Below are 18,055 nucleotides of genomic sequence, written 5' to 3' on the forward strand. Positions count from 1 at the left end.
ATAAAGTGATGATGGATTTTGTCAAATGCGTTTTCTGCATCTATCGAGATGATCATATGATTGTTTTTAATTCTGTTTATGTGATGTATCATAAATATTGACTTGCATATGTTAAACAATCCTTGCATCTCTAGGATGAAACCCACTTGATAAGCCAGGCGTGGTAGCTCACGCCTGTAATCCCAGCACTTTGAAAAGCCAAGGCAGGTGGATCACTTGAGGTCAGGAGTTTGAGGTCAGCCTGGCCAATGTGGTGAAACCCCATCTCTACTAAAATACAAAAATTAGCCAGGCATGGTGGCAGTGCCTGTAGTCCCAGCTACTAGGGAGGCTGAGGCAGGTGACTTACTTGAATCCATGGGGTAGAGGTTGCAGTGAGCTGAGATTGCACCACTGCACTCCAGCCTGGGCGACAGAGCGAGACTCCGTCTCAAAAAAAAAAAAAAAAGAAAAGAAAAGAAAGAAAAAAGAAACCCACTTGCTCATGATGTATTACCTTTTTGATATGTTGTTGAATTTGGTTAGCTAGTATTTTATTGAGGATTTTTGCATCTATGCTCATCAGAGATATTGGTCCGTAGTTTTCTTTTCTTGTTATGTCCTTTCCTGGTTTTGGTATTAGAGTGATACTGGCTTCATAGAATGATTTAGGGAGGATTCCCTCTTTCTCCATTTTTCTGAATAGTTTCAGTAGAATTGGTACCAATTCTTTGAATGTTTGATAGAATTCAGCTGTGGATCCATCTGGTCATGGACTTTTTTTGTTGACGATTTTTTAACTACTGTATCAATCTCACTACTTGTTATTGGTCAGTTCAAGAGTTTCTATTTCTTCCTGGTTTAATCTAGGAGGATTGTAGGGTTCCAGGAATTTTTCCATCTCCTCTGGGTTTTCTAGTTTGTGCATGTAAAGGTGTTCATAGTAGCCTTTAATGATCTTTTGCATTTCTGTGGTATTGGTTGCAATATCTCCCATTTCATTTCTAACTGAGCTTATTTGGACTTCTCTCTTCTGGGCTAATTTCGCTAATGGTCTATCAATTTTGTTTATCTTTTCAAAGAACAAGTGTTTTGTTTCATTCATCTTTTTTTTGTTAGTTTGTTTCAATTTCATTTAGTTCTGCTCTGATCTTTGTTATTTCTTTGCTTCTGCTGTATTTGGGTTTGGTTTATTCTTTTTTCTCTCTTTCCTTGAGATGTGACCTTAGATTGTCTATTTGTGCTCTTTCAGACTTTTCATGTAGGCATTTAATGCTATGAACTTTCATTTTAGCACTGCTCTTACTGTATTTCAGAGGTTTCGATAGGTTGTGTCACTATTATCTTTCCATTCAAAGAACATTTTAATTTCTCTCTTGATTCCATTGTTGACCCAAAGATCATTCAGGAACAGATTATTTAATTTGTATATTTGTATAGTTTTGAGGGTTCCTTAGGAGTTAATTTCTAATTTTATTCCACTGTGGTCTGAGAGGGTACTTAATATAATTTCAATTTTCTTAAATTTATTGAGGCTTGTTTTGTGGCCTATCATATGGTCTCTCTTGGAGAATGGTCCATGCGCTGATTAAAAGAATGTATATTCTGCAGTTGTTAGGTAGAATGTTCTGTAAATATCTGTTAAGTCCATTTGTTCTAAGGTGTAGTTGAAGTTCATTGTTTCTTTGTTGACTTTCTGTCTTGATGACCACGGTAGTGCTGTCAGTAGAGTATTACAGGTTCCCCACTATTATTGTGTTGCTGTCTATCTCATTTTTTAGATTTAGTAGTAATCATTTAATAAATCTGGGAGCTCCAGAGTTAGGTGCATATATATTTAGGATTGTGATATATTCCTGTTGGACGAATCTTTTTACCATTATAAATGTCCCTCTACATCTTTTAAAACTGTTGTTGCTTTAAAGTCTGTTTTGTCTAATATAAGGATGGCTAATCCTGCTTGCTTTTGGTTTCCATCTACGTGGAATATCTTTTTCTTACCCTTTACCTTAAGTTTATGTGAGTGTGTCCTTAAGTGTTAGGTGAGTCTCTTGAAGACAGCAGATACTTGGTTGGTGGATTTTTATCCATTCTGTCATTCTGTGTCTTTTGAGTGGAGCATTTAGGCCATTTACATTCAATGTTTGTATTGAGATGTTAAGTATTGTTTTATCTATTGTGCTAGATACCTTATTTCTTTTTTCATTGTGTTATACCTTGCTTTTTTTTTTTTTCATTGTGTTATTGTTTTATAGACCCTGTGAGATTTATGCTTTAAGGAGGTTATAATTTGGTGTATTTTGAGATTTTTGCTTTAAGATTTAGAATTCCTTTTAGCATTTCTTGTAGTGCTGGCTTGGTATTGGAACATTCTCTCAGCATTTGTCTGAAAAAGACTTTATCTCTCCTTCACGTATGAAGCTTAGTTTTGCTGGATATAAAATTCTCGGCTGATAATTATTTTGTTTGAGGAAGCTAAAGATAGGACTCCACTCTCTTTTGGCTTGTTGGGTTTCTGCTGAGAAATCTGCTGTTAATCTGACAGGTTTTCCTTTATAGGTTACCTGATGCTTTTGCCTCACAGCTCTTAAGATTCTTTCCTCTATCTTGACTTTTGATAACCTGATGACTATGTGCCTAGGTGATTATCTTTTTGTGATGAATTTCCCAGGTGTACTTTGCACTTCTTATATTTGGATGTCTAGATTTCTAGCAAGGCCAGGGAAGTTTTCCTTGATTTTTTCCTCAAATATGTTTCCCAAACTTGTAGATTTCTCTTATTCCTAAGGAACATCAATTATTCTTAGGCTTGGTCATTGTATTTGTGCATTTTCGTGCTGCTGATAAAGACATAACCAAGACTGGGAAGAAAAAGAGGTTTAATTGGACTTACAGTTCCACATGGCTGGGAAAGCCTCAGAATCATGGCTGGAGGTGAAAGGCACTTCTTACATGGTGGCAGCAAGAGAAAATGAGGAAGATGCAAAAGTAAAAACGCCTGATAAAACCATCAGATCTTGTGAGGGTTATTCACTCCCACAAGAGAACAGTATGGGGGAACAATCCCCATGTTTCAAATTATCTCCCATCACGTTTCTCCCACAACACGTAGGAATTATGGGAGTACAATTCAAGATGAGATTTGGGTGGGGACACAGAGCCAAACCATATCATTCCACCCCAAGCCCCTCCAAATCTCATGTCCTCACATTTCAAAACCAATCATGGCTTCCCAACAGTCCCCCAAAGTCTTATTTCAGCATTAACTCAAAAGTCCACAGTCCAAAGTCTCATCTGAGACAAGGCAAGTCCCTTCTGCCTATGAGTCTGCAAAATCAAAAGCAAGCTAGTTACTTCCTAGATACAATGTGGGTACACATATTACTAAATACAGCTGTTCTAAATGGGAGAAGTTAGCCAAAACAATGGGTTTATAGGGCCCATGCAAGTCTGAAATCCAATGGGGCAGTCTAATTCTAAAGCTCCTAAATGATCTCCTTTGACTCCATTTCTCACAACCAGGTCATGCTGATGCAAGAGGTAGTTTCCCATAGTCTCGGGTAGCTCCACCCCTGTGGCTTTGCAGGATATAGCCCCCCTTCCTGGCTGCTTTCATGGGTTGGTGTTGAGTGTCTGCAGCTTTTCCAGGCACACAGTGTAAGCTGTCAGTGGATCTACCATTCTGGGGTCTGGAACGTGGTGGCCCACTTCTCCCAGCTCCACTAGGTGGTGCCTGAGTAGGGACTCTGTGTGGGGGCTCTGACCCCACATTTCCCTTCTGCACTGCCCTAGCAGAGGTTCTCCATGAGGGCCCCACCCCTGCAGCAAACTTTTGCCTGGGCATCCAAGTGTTTCCATAAATTTTCTGAAATCTAGGTGGAGGTTCCTAAACCTCAATTCTTGACTTCTGTGCACCTGCAGGGTAATATCACATGGAAGCTGCCAAAGTTTGGGGCTTGCACCCTCTGAAACCATGGGCCAAGCTGTACCTTGGTCCCTTTTAGCAACAATTGGAGCAGGTGGAACACAGAGCACCAAGTCCCTAGGCTGCACACAGCATGGGGACTCTGGGCACAGCCCACTAAACCGTTTTTTCCTCCTAGGCTTCTGGGTCTGTGATGGGAGGGGCTGCTGTGGAGACCTATGACACGCCATGAAGACATTTTCCCCGTTGTCTTGGGGATTAACATTTGGCTCCCTGTTACTTATGCAAATTTCTGCAGCCAGCTTGAATTTCTCCTCAAAAAATGGATTTTTCTTTTCTACTGCATCGTCAGGCTGCAAATTTTCTGAACTTTTATGATCTGTTTTCCTTTTAAAATGCAATGCTTTTAACAACACACAAGTCACCTCTTGAATGTTTTGCTGCTTAGAAATTTCTTCCACCAGATACCCTAAATCATCTCTTTTAAGTTCAAAGTTACACAGATCTCTAGTCGGGGCAAAATGCCATCAGCCTCTTTGCTGAAACGTAACAAGAATCACCTTTGCTCCAGTTCCCAAGAAGTTCCTCATCTCCATCTGAGACCACCTCAACCTGCATCCTATTGTTCATATCACTGTCAGCATTTTTGTCAAAGCCATTCAACAAGCCTTTAGGAGGTTCCAAAATGTCCCACATCATTTTCCTCTTTTCTTCTGAGCCCTTCAACTGTTCCAGACTCTGCCTGATACCCAGTCACATTTTTGGGTATCTTTTCACAACACCCCATTCCTGGTACCAATGTACTGTATTAGTCCATTTTAATGCTGCTAATAATGGCATACCCAAGACTGGGAAGAAAAAGAGGTTTAATTGGACTTACAGTTCCATATGCCTGGGGAGGCCCTCAGAATCATGACTGGAGGTGAAAGGCACCTCTTACATGGCAGCTGCAAGAGAAAATGAGGAAGAAGCAAACGCAGAAACCCCTGATAAAGCCATCAGAGCTCATGAGACTTATTCACTACCACGAGAGAACAGTATGGGAGAAACCACTCCCATGACTCAAATTATCTCCCACCGGGTCCCCCTGACAACATGTGGGAATTATGGGAGTACAATTCAAGATGAGCTTTGGGTGGGGACATACAGCCAAACCATATCAGTCATTTAACATAATCCTAAATTTCTTGGAGTCTTTGTTCAATATTTTAAAATTATTTTCTCTTTGTCTTTGTCTGATTGTGTTAATTCGAAAACCTTGTCTTCAAGCTCTGAAGTTCTTTCTTCTACATGTTCTAGTCTATTATTGAAACTTTTCAGTTTATTTTGTATTTCTCCAAGTGTGTCTTTCATTTCCAGAAGTTGCGATTGTTTTTTCTTTATGGGATTTATTTCTCTGGAAAATTTGTCATCCACATCCTGTATTTGCTTTTAATTTAAGTTATTTTTTTAACTTTCTCTGGTATCTCCCTGAGTAGCTGAAAAATCAACCTTCTGAAATCTTTATCTGGCAATTCAGAGGTTTCTTATTGGTTCGAATCCATTGTTGGGGAGCTACTGTGATCTTTTGGGCACGTTATAGAATCTTGCTTTGTTACATTACCAGAATTACTTCCCTGGTTCCTTCTCATTTGGGTAGACTATTTCAGTGGAAAGATCTGGAACTCAAGGGCTGCTGTTCAGATTCTTTTGTCCCACAGGGTGATCCCTTGATGCAGTGCTCTCCCCCTGTCCCTAGGGATGGGGCTTCCTGAGAGTTGGACTGCAGTGATTGTTATTGCTCTTTTGGGTTTAGCCATTTACTGAGGCAACCAGGCTCTGGGCTGGTGCTGGAGAATGTCTGCAAAGAGTCCTGTGATGTCATCCATTTTCAGGTCTCCCACCATGGATACAAGCACCTGCTCTACTGGAGGTGGCAGGGGAGTGAAGTAAGCTCTGTAGCAGTCCTTGGTTATGGTTTTGTTTAGTGTGCTGGTTTTGTCGAATGCTGGTTATGCCAGCAGTGAAGTTGTCATGTGGACAGACTCAGGACCTCTGGTAGGCCAGGATGTTGTAGGCAGTGAAATTAGCTGTTGTTTTAGCTTTCCTTGGAGCAGGGTTATTCTGTCATGAGTTCGGTAATGGCTTGAGCTGGTTGACCTCCAGCCAGGTGGTGGTGCTTTCAAGAGAGCACCAGCTGCCGTAGTAGAAGGGGGATATAAGCTTGGCCTAAATTGGCCAGGATAAATATTTGGGTTTCTCAGGTGATGGGCAGGGACACAAAGCTCCCAAGAATTTATGTCTTTTGTGTTCAGCTACCAGGGTGGGTAGAGAAAAAACAGCAGGTGGGGACAGGGTTAGGTGGATTTGAGCTCAATTTCTCCTTGGTCAGGGCTTGTTGCAGCCACTGTGGAAGATGGGTGATGGTTCTCAGGCCAATGGAGTTACGTTCCAAGGGGAATATGGCTGCCCCTGTTGCGTAACACAGGTCACCAGGGAAGTGAGGGAAAGCCAGCAGTGACAGGCCTTACCCAGATTCCACGTAACCGGCAAGGCTGGTCTCACTCCCGCTGTGCCCCACCAACAGTGCTGAGTTTATATCTAGGATCCCCACACGTGTGCATGGGGCTCAGACCTTGCCCCAAACTACAAGCCTCCTGCTGAGAAAGTAAGTACAGCTTTCAGGCCTTGCCCCTCCCCACCTGTCCGCACAATTGACTGTGACTCCTGCAGCAATTCCCATTTGCCCTGCAGATTCTGCTCAGGAAAATTCGTGCTCAGTCAAAATTATTACAAAATTCAGTGCTGGGCGTGGTGGCTCATGCCTGTAATCCCAGCACTTTGGGAGGCCAATGTGGGTGTATCACCTGAGGTCAGGAGTTCGAGGCCAGCCTGGCCAACATGGTGAAACCCTGTCTCTACTAAAAACACAAAAATTAGCCAGGTATGGTGCCACATGCCTGTAATCCAAGCTATTCAGGAGGCTGAGACAGGAAATCACTTGAACCCAGGAGGCGAGGGTTGCAGTGAGGTGAGATCATGCCACTGCACTCCAGCCTGGACGACAAAGTCAGACTCCATCTCAAAAAGAAAAATATTACAAAATTTAGTTGGAAACTTCTTTCACCCAGTGACCCCTACCTAGTTCCGCTGCATGCCCTCCCCAAGGACCCCTGTGAGATAGAGTCAGGAATGGCTTCCCTAGGCTTGAGCTGGGGACTGGGAGTGCCTATAGGGCTCTTCTCACTGCTTCTTGTATTTTAATATTTTGCTCAGCTCCCTAAATGCATTCCAACTCTAGGTAAAGTTAAATTATTCTCCTGTGATTTGGATTTTCAGGTTCCCCAGTGGGGATGTGTTCTGAGGCGGGATTTCCCCTCTCATACTTTGGGAACTCAGGTTTTTAGCTGTCTTGCACAGTTTGCAGCCAGAAGCCGCTTCTTCCATAGGATCTGTGAACTTTTTCGGTCTTCCTGGCACATTCCTGCTGTGGTTCTTGGAGCAAAAGTTCACAGTGTGAGCCTCCACATGCTGTTCTCTCTGTCCAAGTGGGAGATACACATTAGTCCTGTCTCCTATCTGTCATGTTCTCATTCTTCTTTCTAGTCCTCAGATGAATAACTTCAATTGTTCACTGATTTTCTTCTGCTTGCTCAATCTCTTGCTAAACCCCCATGGTGAAATTTGTTTTCAGCTATTGCAGTTTTCAGTTTCAGAATTTCTATTTGGTTTCTTTTGATAATTTCTACCACTTTATTGATATTCTCTTCATATGTTGTTTTCTTGGTTTCCTGTTGTTCTTTTGTTCAGGATTTTCTTTAGCTAGTTGAGCATATTTAAGATAGTGGATTTAAGTCTCTCTTTAGTAAGTTTAATGTCTGGGATTTCATAGAGATGGTGTTAGGTCCACGACTATGCCAAATGTCCACTCGGTCAGGTTCTGGCCCATGCTGAGGTCTCAGGGGAGGGGGTGGATGGGCATTTAGCTGAAAGAACACTCAGGGGGCCGTAGGCAGGTGAATATTATTTTATTCAGCAGCAGCTCTCATCAACAGCTTTCTTATCAGCAACTTACTTACATCAGCTTTCTCACTCTGTCCATCTTTATCTCAGCTGTCTGCCCCGGCTCTGTGGCTCCTGCCACCCCCACGCCAGTAGCTGCATGGCCAGCTCTCCCTTGCTTTCAGGGTCAGCAGTTTAACTCTTTCTCTCTCTGGGCACCAGCGTGAGCCATGCCGTGGCTCGTCTGCAAGATGGAAAGCTCTGGTTCTCCCTCTCTCTTTCTCTGGGCACCAGCGCCATGACAAGCCATGCCTGAGAGCCCTGAGCACAGTTTCAGCAGGGCAGTTATACTTTCTACCGACAGTTATACCTTCTACAGACTTTGAGCCAAGTATGAACTTAACACAAACAGGTTATATAACAAGTGGAGGTGTGCGCCCGTGCACCAGTCCCGCTGAATCATGCAGGCCTGGATGTCTGCCTCAGCCTATTCTTTGACTAAAGCACATCCATGTACCTTATAGATGGTTTCTGTGAATTTATTTTTTTCCCTTGTGAGTGGGCCATACTTTCCTCTTTCTTTGCATGCCTTGTAATTATTTTGCTGAGAAGTGGACATTTTAAATATTATAATGTGGAACTCTGGAAATAAGACTCTATCCAAGGCTTTAATTTTCATTATTGAGGGCTGCAGCCATCCACTTATTTAATGAGTTTCCAAATTGTTTTTGCAAAGACTGTATTCCTTGTCAAGTGTGCCCATTGAAGTCTCTGTTTTGTTATCTTAGCAGTTGACTAGTGACTTGAAAGAGATTTCCTTAAATACCTAGAGACAGAAAAAAAAAGAAAAAGAAAAACACCCACAAAACCACAAGCCCCTGCCTCTGGTCTTTGCATTCTGGCTCTAAGCTAGGACACTCCTTCAATGCTAAGCCAAGCTGATGGCAACCCTACCTTACCCTTCACTTCTTGCTTGTGTGGAGTCCAAAGATCAGCCACAAGTGTAAGTCTAGGATCCTCTTAAGCCTTTTCTGATCATGCATCTGGGCCTGTGCATGTATACTATATGTCAGATTCCCCAGTATATGCTATAGCCCTCCAAAGCTCTTATTCCCCCAAGAATCTTCCTCCTTATTCTCAGGCTTTTGGGTCTGTCTATTGCTTGCCTCATCCTGCATTTCTCACCCCAGGCAGCAGTGGATAGTGTATGTCTTTAAATATTTCCATCAGATCCTGTGCAGGAAGCCCTCCAACCCAAGGAGGTCAAACTAAGGGTCAACTTCCAGGTCAGTCTCTCACAGCAGGGGTCCCCAACCCCCAGGCTATGGGCCAATACTGGTCAGTGGCCTGTTAGGAACTGGGCTGCATAGCAGGAGGTGAGTGGCCATTGAGTGAAGCTTCTTCTGTATTTACAGCCATTCCACATTGCTTGCATTACCACCTGAGTTCTGCCTCTTGTCAGGTCAATGGCAGCATTAGATTCTCATAGGAGCACAAACCCTATTGTGAACTGCACATTCAAGGGATCTAGGTTGTGCATTCCTTATGAGAATCTAATGCCTGATGATTTGTCACTGCCTCCCATCACCCCCAGATGGGACTGTCTAGTTGCAGGAAATCAAGCTCAGGGCTTCCACTGATTCTACATCATGGTGAGTCATATAATTAATGTATTATATATTACAATGTAATGATAATAGAAACAACATACACAATAAATGTAATGTGCTTGGATCATCTTGAAACCATCCCCCATCCCAGTCCATGGAAAAATTGTCCACAAAACCAGTCCCTGGTGCCAAAAAGGTTGGGAACTGCTGCCTTAGAGAATGTGGAAACCAATCAAATGCATAACTGAAATGTTTTGAGAACAAGGTCGTATTGCTCAGGCTGGGACCAGCAAGCTGCATCAGAACACAAGGCACCATCCATAAGATTACCACCAGGCTGGGGAGTAGGAGACGCTAGGTGGGCAAGCAAAATCCCCCATAATTCTTTCCTATCAAAATTCAGTTGCCTCTTTCTTTATTAAGCACTACTTGGTTGACTTAAATGTTTTATTAGACTCCAGAGTCTGAAATGTCGATTCTGTCCATTTTTCCCCACTTAATAGTTGCTTCAGTAGAAGGACCAATTCTTGGAGTTCCCTATTCTGCTAATTCCGTGATGTCACTTCTATTACAACTACTTTAGAAAACAATTTGGAAACATAATTTTCTTCAGATTTATGTAGTAAATCTGTAAACCAACAACTCTACTCTTTGTTGACATTCCAGAGCTGTGGTTCTCAAATCGGGCAATTTTGCCACTCTGTGGACATTTGGAAATGCCTGGAGATATTTTTTGATTTTCACAACTGGGGTGTGCCTTTAGCATCTAGTGGGTAGAGATCATGGATGTTGTGAAACATCTTACAATACGCAGGACTACCCTCTCCCTCCAACCTCCAGCAACGAAGATTTATCTGGCCCTAAATGCTAAAAGTGCTAACTAAGATTGAGAAACCGTCATCTAGAGAAATGTGTCCATGTACACTAGGAGAATGCTCATAGCGTCATCATTTATAAGAGTCCTAAATGGGAAATGATTCAAATGCCTATCAACAGTGGAAGGGATAAATATATTCTTATGTGCATTCAGTGAGATACTTTATAGCTATAAAAATGTAGTATAAACATTTATAAAGAACTACAAGAAAGTACTAGGCACAGTGGCATGCACCTGTAGTCTCAGCTACTGAGAAGGCTGAAGTGAAGGATCACTTGAGGCCAGCCTGGGCAACATAGCCAGATATCCCTCTCCAAAAAATAAAAGATAAAAAAAAGATAAAACAAATGCATAAGGAAATGCAAGAAAATGATTTCCATAAATTTCATGACAGTGATCACCTTAGGGGAAAAGTTGAGGGGGGAATTCAGATTAGGAGAGTAGACATGAGGATCATCTGGGTTGCTGGCTATGTTCTATTTCTTGAACTGGGTGGTGTGAAGTGTTCACTTTAACAAAATGTACATTTGTATTCTATTATTTGTATTTATATCTCATAATAAAAAGATAAAAATGAAGGCTGCCAGTAATTACAGTATTTATTTTCTATTATACTCCCTACTCTATCAAGTCATATTCTTATTTGGATCTTCAAACTGACCATACAGACCCAGCATAGATGTTCATTCAATCATCGGTATTTATTGAACATCTACTATAAGCCAGGAACTGTTCTTAAACACTAGGAATACAGAATGGAACAAGATAGACATCTTGCATTCCAGAGCAGGGAGACAGGAAGTAATTAATAAACAAAAAGGTAAAAAAGATAGTTTTGAGGGGGACTAAGTACTTTGAGAACAAGACAGAGTTAAATGAGAGAGGCTGACTAAAGTGAGAGTGACTGGAATGAGCTATTTTAGGTCAGTAAAGGCTTTTGCGAAGATGACGATTGAGGAGATAACTGACCTGTATCAAATGAAGGAAGGGCCTACATGAAGTTCTGCAGGAAGAATATTCCGTATAAAGGAAGCAGATACTATTGAGGCTCTTTTTTTTTTTTTTTTTTTTGAGACGGAGTCTTGCTCCGTCGCCCAGGCTGGAGTGCACTGGCCGGATCTCGGCTCACTGCAAGCTCCGCCTCCCGGGTTCCCACCATTCTCCTGCCTCAGCCTCCCGAGTGGCTGGGACTACAAGTGCCCACCACCTCGCCCGGCTAGTTTTTTGTATTTTTTAGTAGAGACGGGGTTTTACCGGGTTAGCCAGGATGGTCTCGATCTCCTGACCTCGTGATTCGCCCGTCTCGGCCTCCCAAAGTGCTGGGATTACAGGCTTGAGCCACCGCGCCCGGCCTATTGAGGCTTTTAAGTACAAAAGTATTTGACATGTTTGAGGAACCTCGGGACATAAAAGTGTGGCTAGTATGGCGTGAATGAGGGAAGAGTGACAGGAGATGGAGTTGGTGCAGTGGGCAAGGCCTCCATCGTGCACCATTTTGGTAGACCATGGAAAGCATTTGTGTTTTTTTCTTTTTCTTTTGTCTTTCTTTTTTTTTTTTTTTTTTGGAAACAGAGTCTTGTTCTGTTGCCCAGGCTGGAGTGCAGTGGCACGATCTCTGCTCACTGCAACCTCTGCCTCCCAAGTTCAAGCCATTCTTCTGCCTCAGCCTCCCAAGTAGCTGGGACTACAGGTGCCTGCCACCACACCTGGCCTAATTTTGTGTTTTAGTAGGGGCAAGGGTTTCACTATGTTGTGAGCTGGTCCTGAACTTCTGACCTCAGGTGATCCTCCCACCTCGGCCTCCCAAAGTGCTGGGATTACATGTGTAGTGAGCCACGTTGCCCAGCCTGTATTTTTTTCCAAGTGCCATGAGAAGCCACTGAAAATGTTGCTGTTGTATAGGATGCAGGAGGGAAGACATGGGATCACAGTTCACTTGTGCTGCTATAACAAAACACCACAGGACTGTGTAATTTATAAACAATAGAAATTCATGTTTCACAGTTCTGGAGGCTGGGAAGTCTAAGATCAAGGTGCTGGCCGGTTTGGTGTCTGGTGAGGGCTGCTCTGCTTCTGAGACGGTGTCTTGTCGCTGCATCCTCTGGAGGGGATTGCTGTGTCCTCACATGGCAGAAGGGATGAGAAGGCAAAAAGGGGCTGAATTCATTCCCTCAAGTTCTCTTATAAGGGCATTAATCCCATTCATGAGGACAGAGCTCTGACGGCCTACTCCCCACCTTGAGGCCCTCTTTCTAAAACTGTCACATTTGATACGTTTTCACACAAAGTTTGAAGGGGACACAAACATTCAAATCGTAGCACATGTGGAGATGAATCGGGGTGAGACGATAGTGGCTGTGAAGTGGAGATGTTGTAGAGTGGATAGATTGAGAATTTAAGGTGGAGTCAAGAATATGTGATAATGGACTGGAAGTGAAGTGTGAGAAAACAGAGGAATCAGGGACAATTTCTAGGTTTTTGTCTTAACAATCAAGGGGATAGTAGGGACTTTTGCTTTGAGAAGACTGGGGAGTAAGAAACTTGGATCAAGGGGTTTATTTGGGCCATATTACACTGTGATGTCTATTAGGCACTCCGGGGGTGGGGGGGGGGGGGTGTCAGGTCAGCTGTTGAATATGATTCTTCTTCACAGATTCTTTTTTTTTTACGTTTTAAAATTCTCTTTCTTTTTTTGGTAACTTTATTTTTGTTGTTGTTGTTTTTATTTTGTCAGGTTTTTTTCTGCTTCTAACACACCAAGCACATTCTTTTATTTTTTTCCTTCTTTTTCTTTTTTTTTTTCTTTTTTGTAGAGTCAGGGTCTTGCTATGTTGCCCTGGCAGGTCTCAAACTCCTGGCCTCAAGCAATCCTCCTGCTTCGGCCTCCCAAAGTGCTGGGATTACAGGTGTCAACCATCGCACTGGGTCCTTCTTCATAGAGTTAATGGGCTGGATTTGAGGATGTCTAGAGTTCCCTTCAACCATATTAAAAACATTCAAGAAACTGCCAGTTGATTTAATGAATTAGATAACATGCATAGAATGCTATTCCATGAAGTGGCATGCAAAGATAATTTTTTTTTTTTTTTTGAGATGGAGTCTTGCTCTGTTGCCCAGGCTGGAGTGCAGTGGTGCAATTCCGGCTCACTGCAAACTCTGCCTCCCGGGTTCACACCATTCTCCTGCCTCAGTCTCCCGAGTAGCTGGGACCACAGGCATCCCCCACCATGCCTGGCTAATTTTTTGTATTTTTAGTAGAGACGGGGTTTCACCGTGTTAGCCAGGATGGTTTTGATCTCCTGACCTCGTGATCCGCTCACCTCGGCCTTCCAAAGTGCTGGGATTACAGGCGTGAGCCACCGCGCCCGGCCCCAAGATAATCATTTTTAATCTAAAAAAGTAGATTATAAAACAGTTACCTATGGTTTGCCACCATTTTTAAGAATACAGTATGTTATAACATCTCACTGGAAGCTTGAAACAGATAGAATGGAATCTGAGCAGTGGCTACTTCAGGTGCTGGGATGACTGTGGTTTTATCCTTTTAAATTCTTGTTATTGGTAATTTAAAATGTTTTCAATAATCATGCATTACCTGTATAACGTTTTTTTAAATTAAAAAAAAATCCATGGTCTCTTTCAGCTGGGCAGTCTGCGGCTGGGTAATCTGTCAGGTGAGGGTCATCAAGGTGATCAGGCTGAGAGGATGTACCAGATACAAAGTGGGAGAGGCGAAGAGGCCCCGCTCCAGGGCCGGGGGCGAGGGGTGGGCGGTCCAAAGGGCACCGCCCCTGCGGGTCACGTGCTCGCCGGCCACCAATGGCCGCCTCCGAGCCCACCTTGGGGACGGGGCGGGGCGCCTGGCTGGCGTCACCAGGACAACGGGCGTCGCCGGCGCCGTGTGACTTCGAGCTGTGGGCTCGCTCGCGGCTCTTCGGCCATGGTGAGTCTGGGACCCGCGTCTGCCCAGCCGCCCCGCCCTACCCCTACCGGGCTGGGTCCCCAAGCCACCGCCCGCTAGGGTCGGGCGGGCGGCGCTGGGGTCGTGGAGAGGCCGGGCCGCGGCCTGCGAGGCTGCTGGGCAGGGCAGGGCTGGGCGGGCCCGGGGAGGGATAACCTGGGGGATTCAGAGCGCCCGCCTGCCGGGGGGCGACCGCGATGCAGCGTTCCCTGCCGCTGGAGTCTGGGTGACAGCCCGGACCCCCACCCAGTGGGCCGCCGGACGACGTGACGCTGTTTGGCCCGAGAGAGCCTGGGAAGCCACCCAAGGAGGGTGTGGTTAAACAAAAAATCATACATATGAATATCATATGTATTTATATTTACACCAAAGCAGTCTATGTGCCTCCAGTTTTGTTTATATGCAATTATATATAACTAATATACGACATAGATCTTCCTTTCAAAATCATCATTCTGATAGGTTTTTTAGCACGTGGAAATTAACATTTTTGATTTTAGAGCTCCCTCCCCTCCTTTTTAAAAAATAGGGGGCATTAAGCTGGAGGGTTTTTTCCTGAGTGCCGCACCCTCACTGAGGGATTTAATTAATTCATAATTAGTACATTGTAAACGTCTTAAATCATTACCTTTATTAGTTAACTTCAGACGGCGTGGGCATAACACCTGTCCCCCTTTAAGCTCGTTTTAAAAACGTGACTCGGTTTCACTCGTCGGAGGTGCTGGCTTGAATAGACAAGTTCAGAGAATTGCCAACCGAAGGTATGGTTCTCCAGAGGCCTTCATGGGGTGTAAGAAAAGAGAGGAGCTAGACTCCTTGCTTGGGGACACACCCTTGGTATAGAATACTTGAGGAGGTATGGGGGTAGGTGCAGGTAATAGGGAAATAGCTAGTTTTTAGAAACAGGTTTTTGTTTTAACCATGGGTGATTAAGTGGAGATTTTCTTCTTATCTGCAGGAGTTTAGTGGAAGTGCTGATGAGCTGAGAATGCAGGGTGCTCCCCAAGTGCCAGCTGGCCTCGTGAAGAAAAAACTATCATTAGGAATCCTGGCTGGCTCAGTTTTTTTCCTTAATAACCAAGGAGAGGGGTGGTGGTAGGAGGTGGATGGTGTCTCTCATTGACTCTGGAAAAGCAACTTCCAAGTGTGTGGCATTATTGCTGGCAGGAGAAGAATATCACCCACAAATCACAGTACCATGTAATGCCTTTATTTTGTATATGTTTCTTTTTTAAATTGCGAATTGCTTTTTAAGTGACAAATTAATGGAGCTGGCAAGAGTTTCAGAAAGCGAATTTTACAAAGATATAAGTGTTTCAAATATTGCAGTAATTTACTGTTACATGTTATACGTGAGAAAACTGTAACAATTGTAGCAAGGAGAAGGAATATCCAGGAATTAAATTTTCACAGCTCTCTGAAGTCTCATATTCCTCCTCTCATCCATTTTCCTTTATTTTTACTTCTTCCACTTCTTTCATTCTGACCCACAGCCCACCTTCATTCGCTATTGTGAATTTTAGAGTTTTACTTTAAAATAAAAGCATTTACTGTAGTTTTGTATTAGTGGTTGCTTTGCTGAACTTATAATGCTTTGCTTTTTGTATGTCTTTAAGCATTAAGAATTTAACTCATAGGAACTTAATTGATAAGGTGCCTGGGCTTCCATGGAAGTGGGGAATGGTTGGTGCAGGAGGGAGAGGGATGAAGCGGCTGCATGTATATGTCATCCCCAAAACTGTATTCTTTTTTTCTTTGAGACGGAGTCTCGTTCTGTCTCCAGGCTGGAGTGCAGTGGTGCGATCTCAGCTCCCTTCAACCTCTGCCTCCCGGGTTCAGGCAATTCTCCTGCCTCAGCCTCCTGAGTAGCTGGGACAAGAGGCGTGTGCCACCACGCCCAGCTAATTTTTGTATTTTTAGTAGAGATGGGGTTTCACCATGTTGGCCAGGATGCTCTCAATTTCTTGACCTTGTGATCCTCCCGCTTTGACCTCCCAAAGTGCTGGAATTACAGGCGTGAGCCACCACGCCTGGCCCCCAGAACTGTATTCTAAATCACATTGCACTTCCTTAACTGCTTGAATCTAAATATAAAACTTCAGCCATTGATATAAATGACTTGGCACATTAATTTTGGGACTATTTCTCAATGAAAATTTCTTCAATTAAGCCATTTATTTCTACTCTGTAATAATGACAGCTAACATTGTGTACATATGTACATCATTATTACTATAGAGGCAGTAGAAATTTTTCTAAGAGTCTTAAATGGTCACAACAACCTTGTGATGAAGATACCTTTATTCTATTTTAGAGATGAGGAAATTGAGGCACAGATAGGTAAAGTAACTTGCCTAGGTCACCCCACTGATAAACTGAGCCACGTTTAAAACCCGGCAGTTTCTCTCAACCTGTTTATGGATTGTACTGTAATGTATAGTGTATCTTTATATGTTTCCTCATATATATTTTAGGAAATTAGTTTTCTTTCTTATTAGGACTTTAAGGTTTTTGAACACTTATAAATGACTTGTGTTTTGTTGTTTCTAGCACTGGGTTAGATATTACAGAACAGGGTAGGCATGCCTACCCTTCTCTCCCCTTTCTTCTTTCCTTCTTTCACAAAGTTGAAATGAGAAGGAATTAATAAAGATATGAATTAGATTAGCGTTCTTACTCACGGCTATACTAGCATTGAGTTTCTCCTGTCACATCAGTTCAGTTAAGGAATTGGCATCCGCTTTTTGTGTGAATCACAAAGACAAGTGTTTTACATAAAGCCTTTTGGATGTGGAGGATGTAACAGTGTTTTTTAAAAATGTATTCTCTGAGATTTTCCTAATTTTTAGATTTTAGTTTCATATTCTACAGTCATTATGAAAAGACTTCAAGGCTGGGCTCAGTGGCTCACACCTGTAATCCCAGCACTTTGGGAGGCTGAGGTGGAGGATTGCTTGAGTGCTGGAGTTCAAGACCAGCCTGGGCAACATGGTGAGACCCATCTCTACTAAAAATTTGAAAAATTAGCCAGGCATGGCGGTGCACGCCTGTGGTCCCAGCTATTTGGGTGGCTGAGGTGGAAGGATCCCTTGAGTCCAGGAGATCAAGGCTGTGCTGAGTTGTGTTCACACCGTTGCACTCCAGCCTGGGCAACAGAGCAACGCCCTGTATCCAAAAAAAGAAAAAAGGGCATTTAATAATTGTTTAAATTTTAATTCATATGGAACAAAATCTGTTGCGATATATATGACTTGTCAAGTTTTTGTTACTGTTTAACACTTTATCATGTAAAGCAGATTTATTTTTTGGAAATAAATAATATTTTATCATATAATTTTCCAGTTTAATTTGTTCATTTGGACTTTCCTATGTTGACACTTCTCTTTCTGTATTTGTGGTCAAGACATCACAGGTATTGGGAAGCAGAAGATGGAGGGAAACACTGCAAAAATAGTTTTGCACATTAAAGTGACTTTTTAAAATTTTTTCATTTAATTTTATTTTTATTATACTTTAAGTTCTAGGGTACATGTGCACAACGGGCAGGTTTGTTACATATGTATACATGTGCCATGTTGGTGTGCTGTACCCGTTAACTTGTCATTTACATTAGGTATATCTCCTAATGCTATCCCTCCCCCATCTCTTCACCCCATGACAGGCCCTGGTGTGTGATGCACCCCACCCTGTGTCCAAGTGTTCTCATTGTTCAGTTCCCACCT

At 43.0% G+C, this 18,055-nt stretch overlaps 1 protein-coding gene across 4 annotated transcripts in view; it reads left to right on the plus strand.

Annotated features, from left to right (window-relative positions):
* Window positions 1-14,220: 14,220 nt before the first annotated feature.
* FBXL2 (F-box and leucine rich repeat protein 2) overlaps window positions 14,221-18,055 on the plus strand; it is a 145,685-nt gene continuing 141,850 nt past the window's right edge. For all 4 annotated transcript variants that reach the window (XR_644266.3, XR_644265.3, XR_004182325.1 and 1 more), the window contains exon 1: window positions 14,221-14,315. Coding sequence is in view for 1 of the 4 variants with exons in the window: in XM_003895235.3 (XP_003895284.1) it covers window positions 14,313-14,315 (3 nt within the window). In the remaining 3 variants the exon portion in view is untranslated. The remainder of the gene's footprint in view (window positions 14,316-18,055) is intronic.

The sequence above is a fragment of the Papio anubis genome, chromosome 2 (genome assembly GCF_008728515.1).
Source record: "Papio anubis isolate 15944 chromosome 2, Panubis1.0, whole genome shotgun sequence".
In the NCBI taxonomy this organism is placed as follows: domain Eukaryota; kingdom Metazoa; phylum Chordata; class Mammalia; order Primates; family Cercopithecidae; genus Papio; species Papio anubis.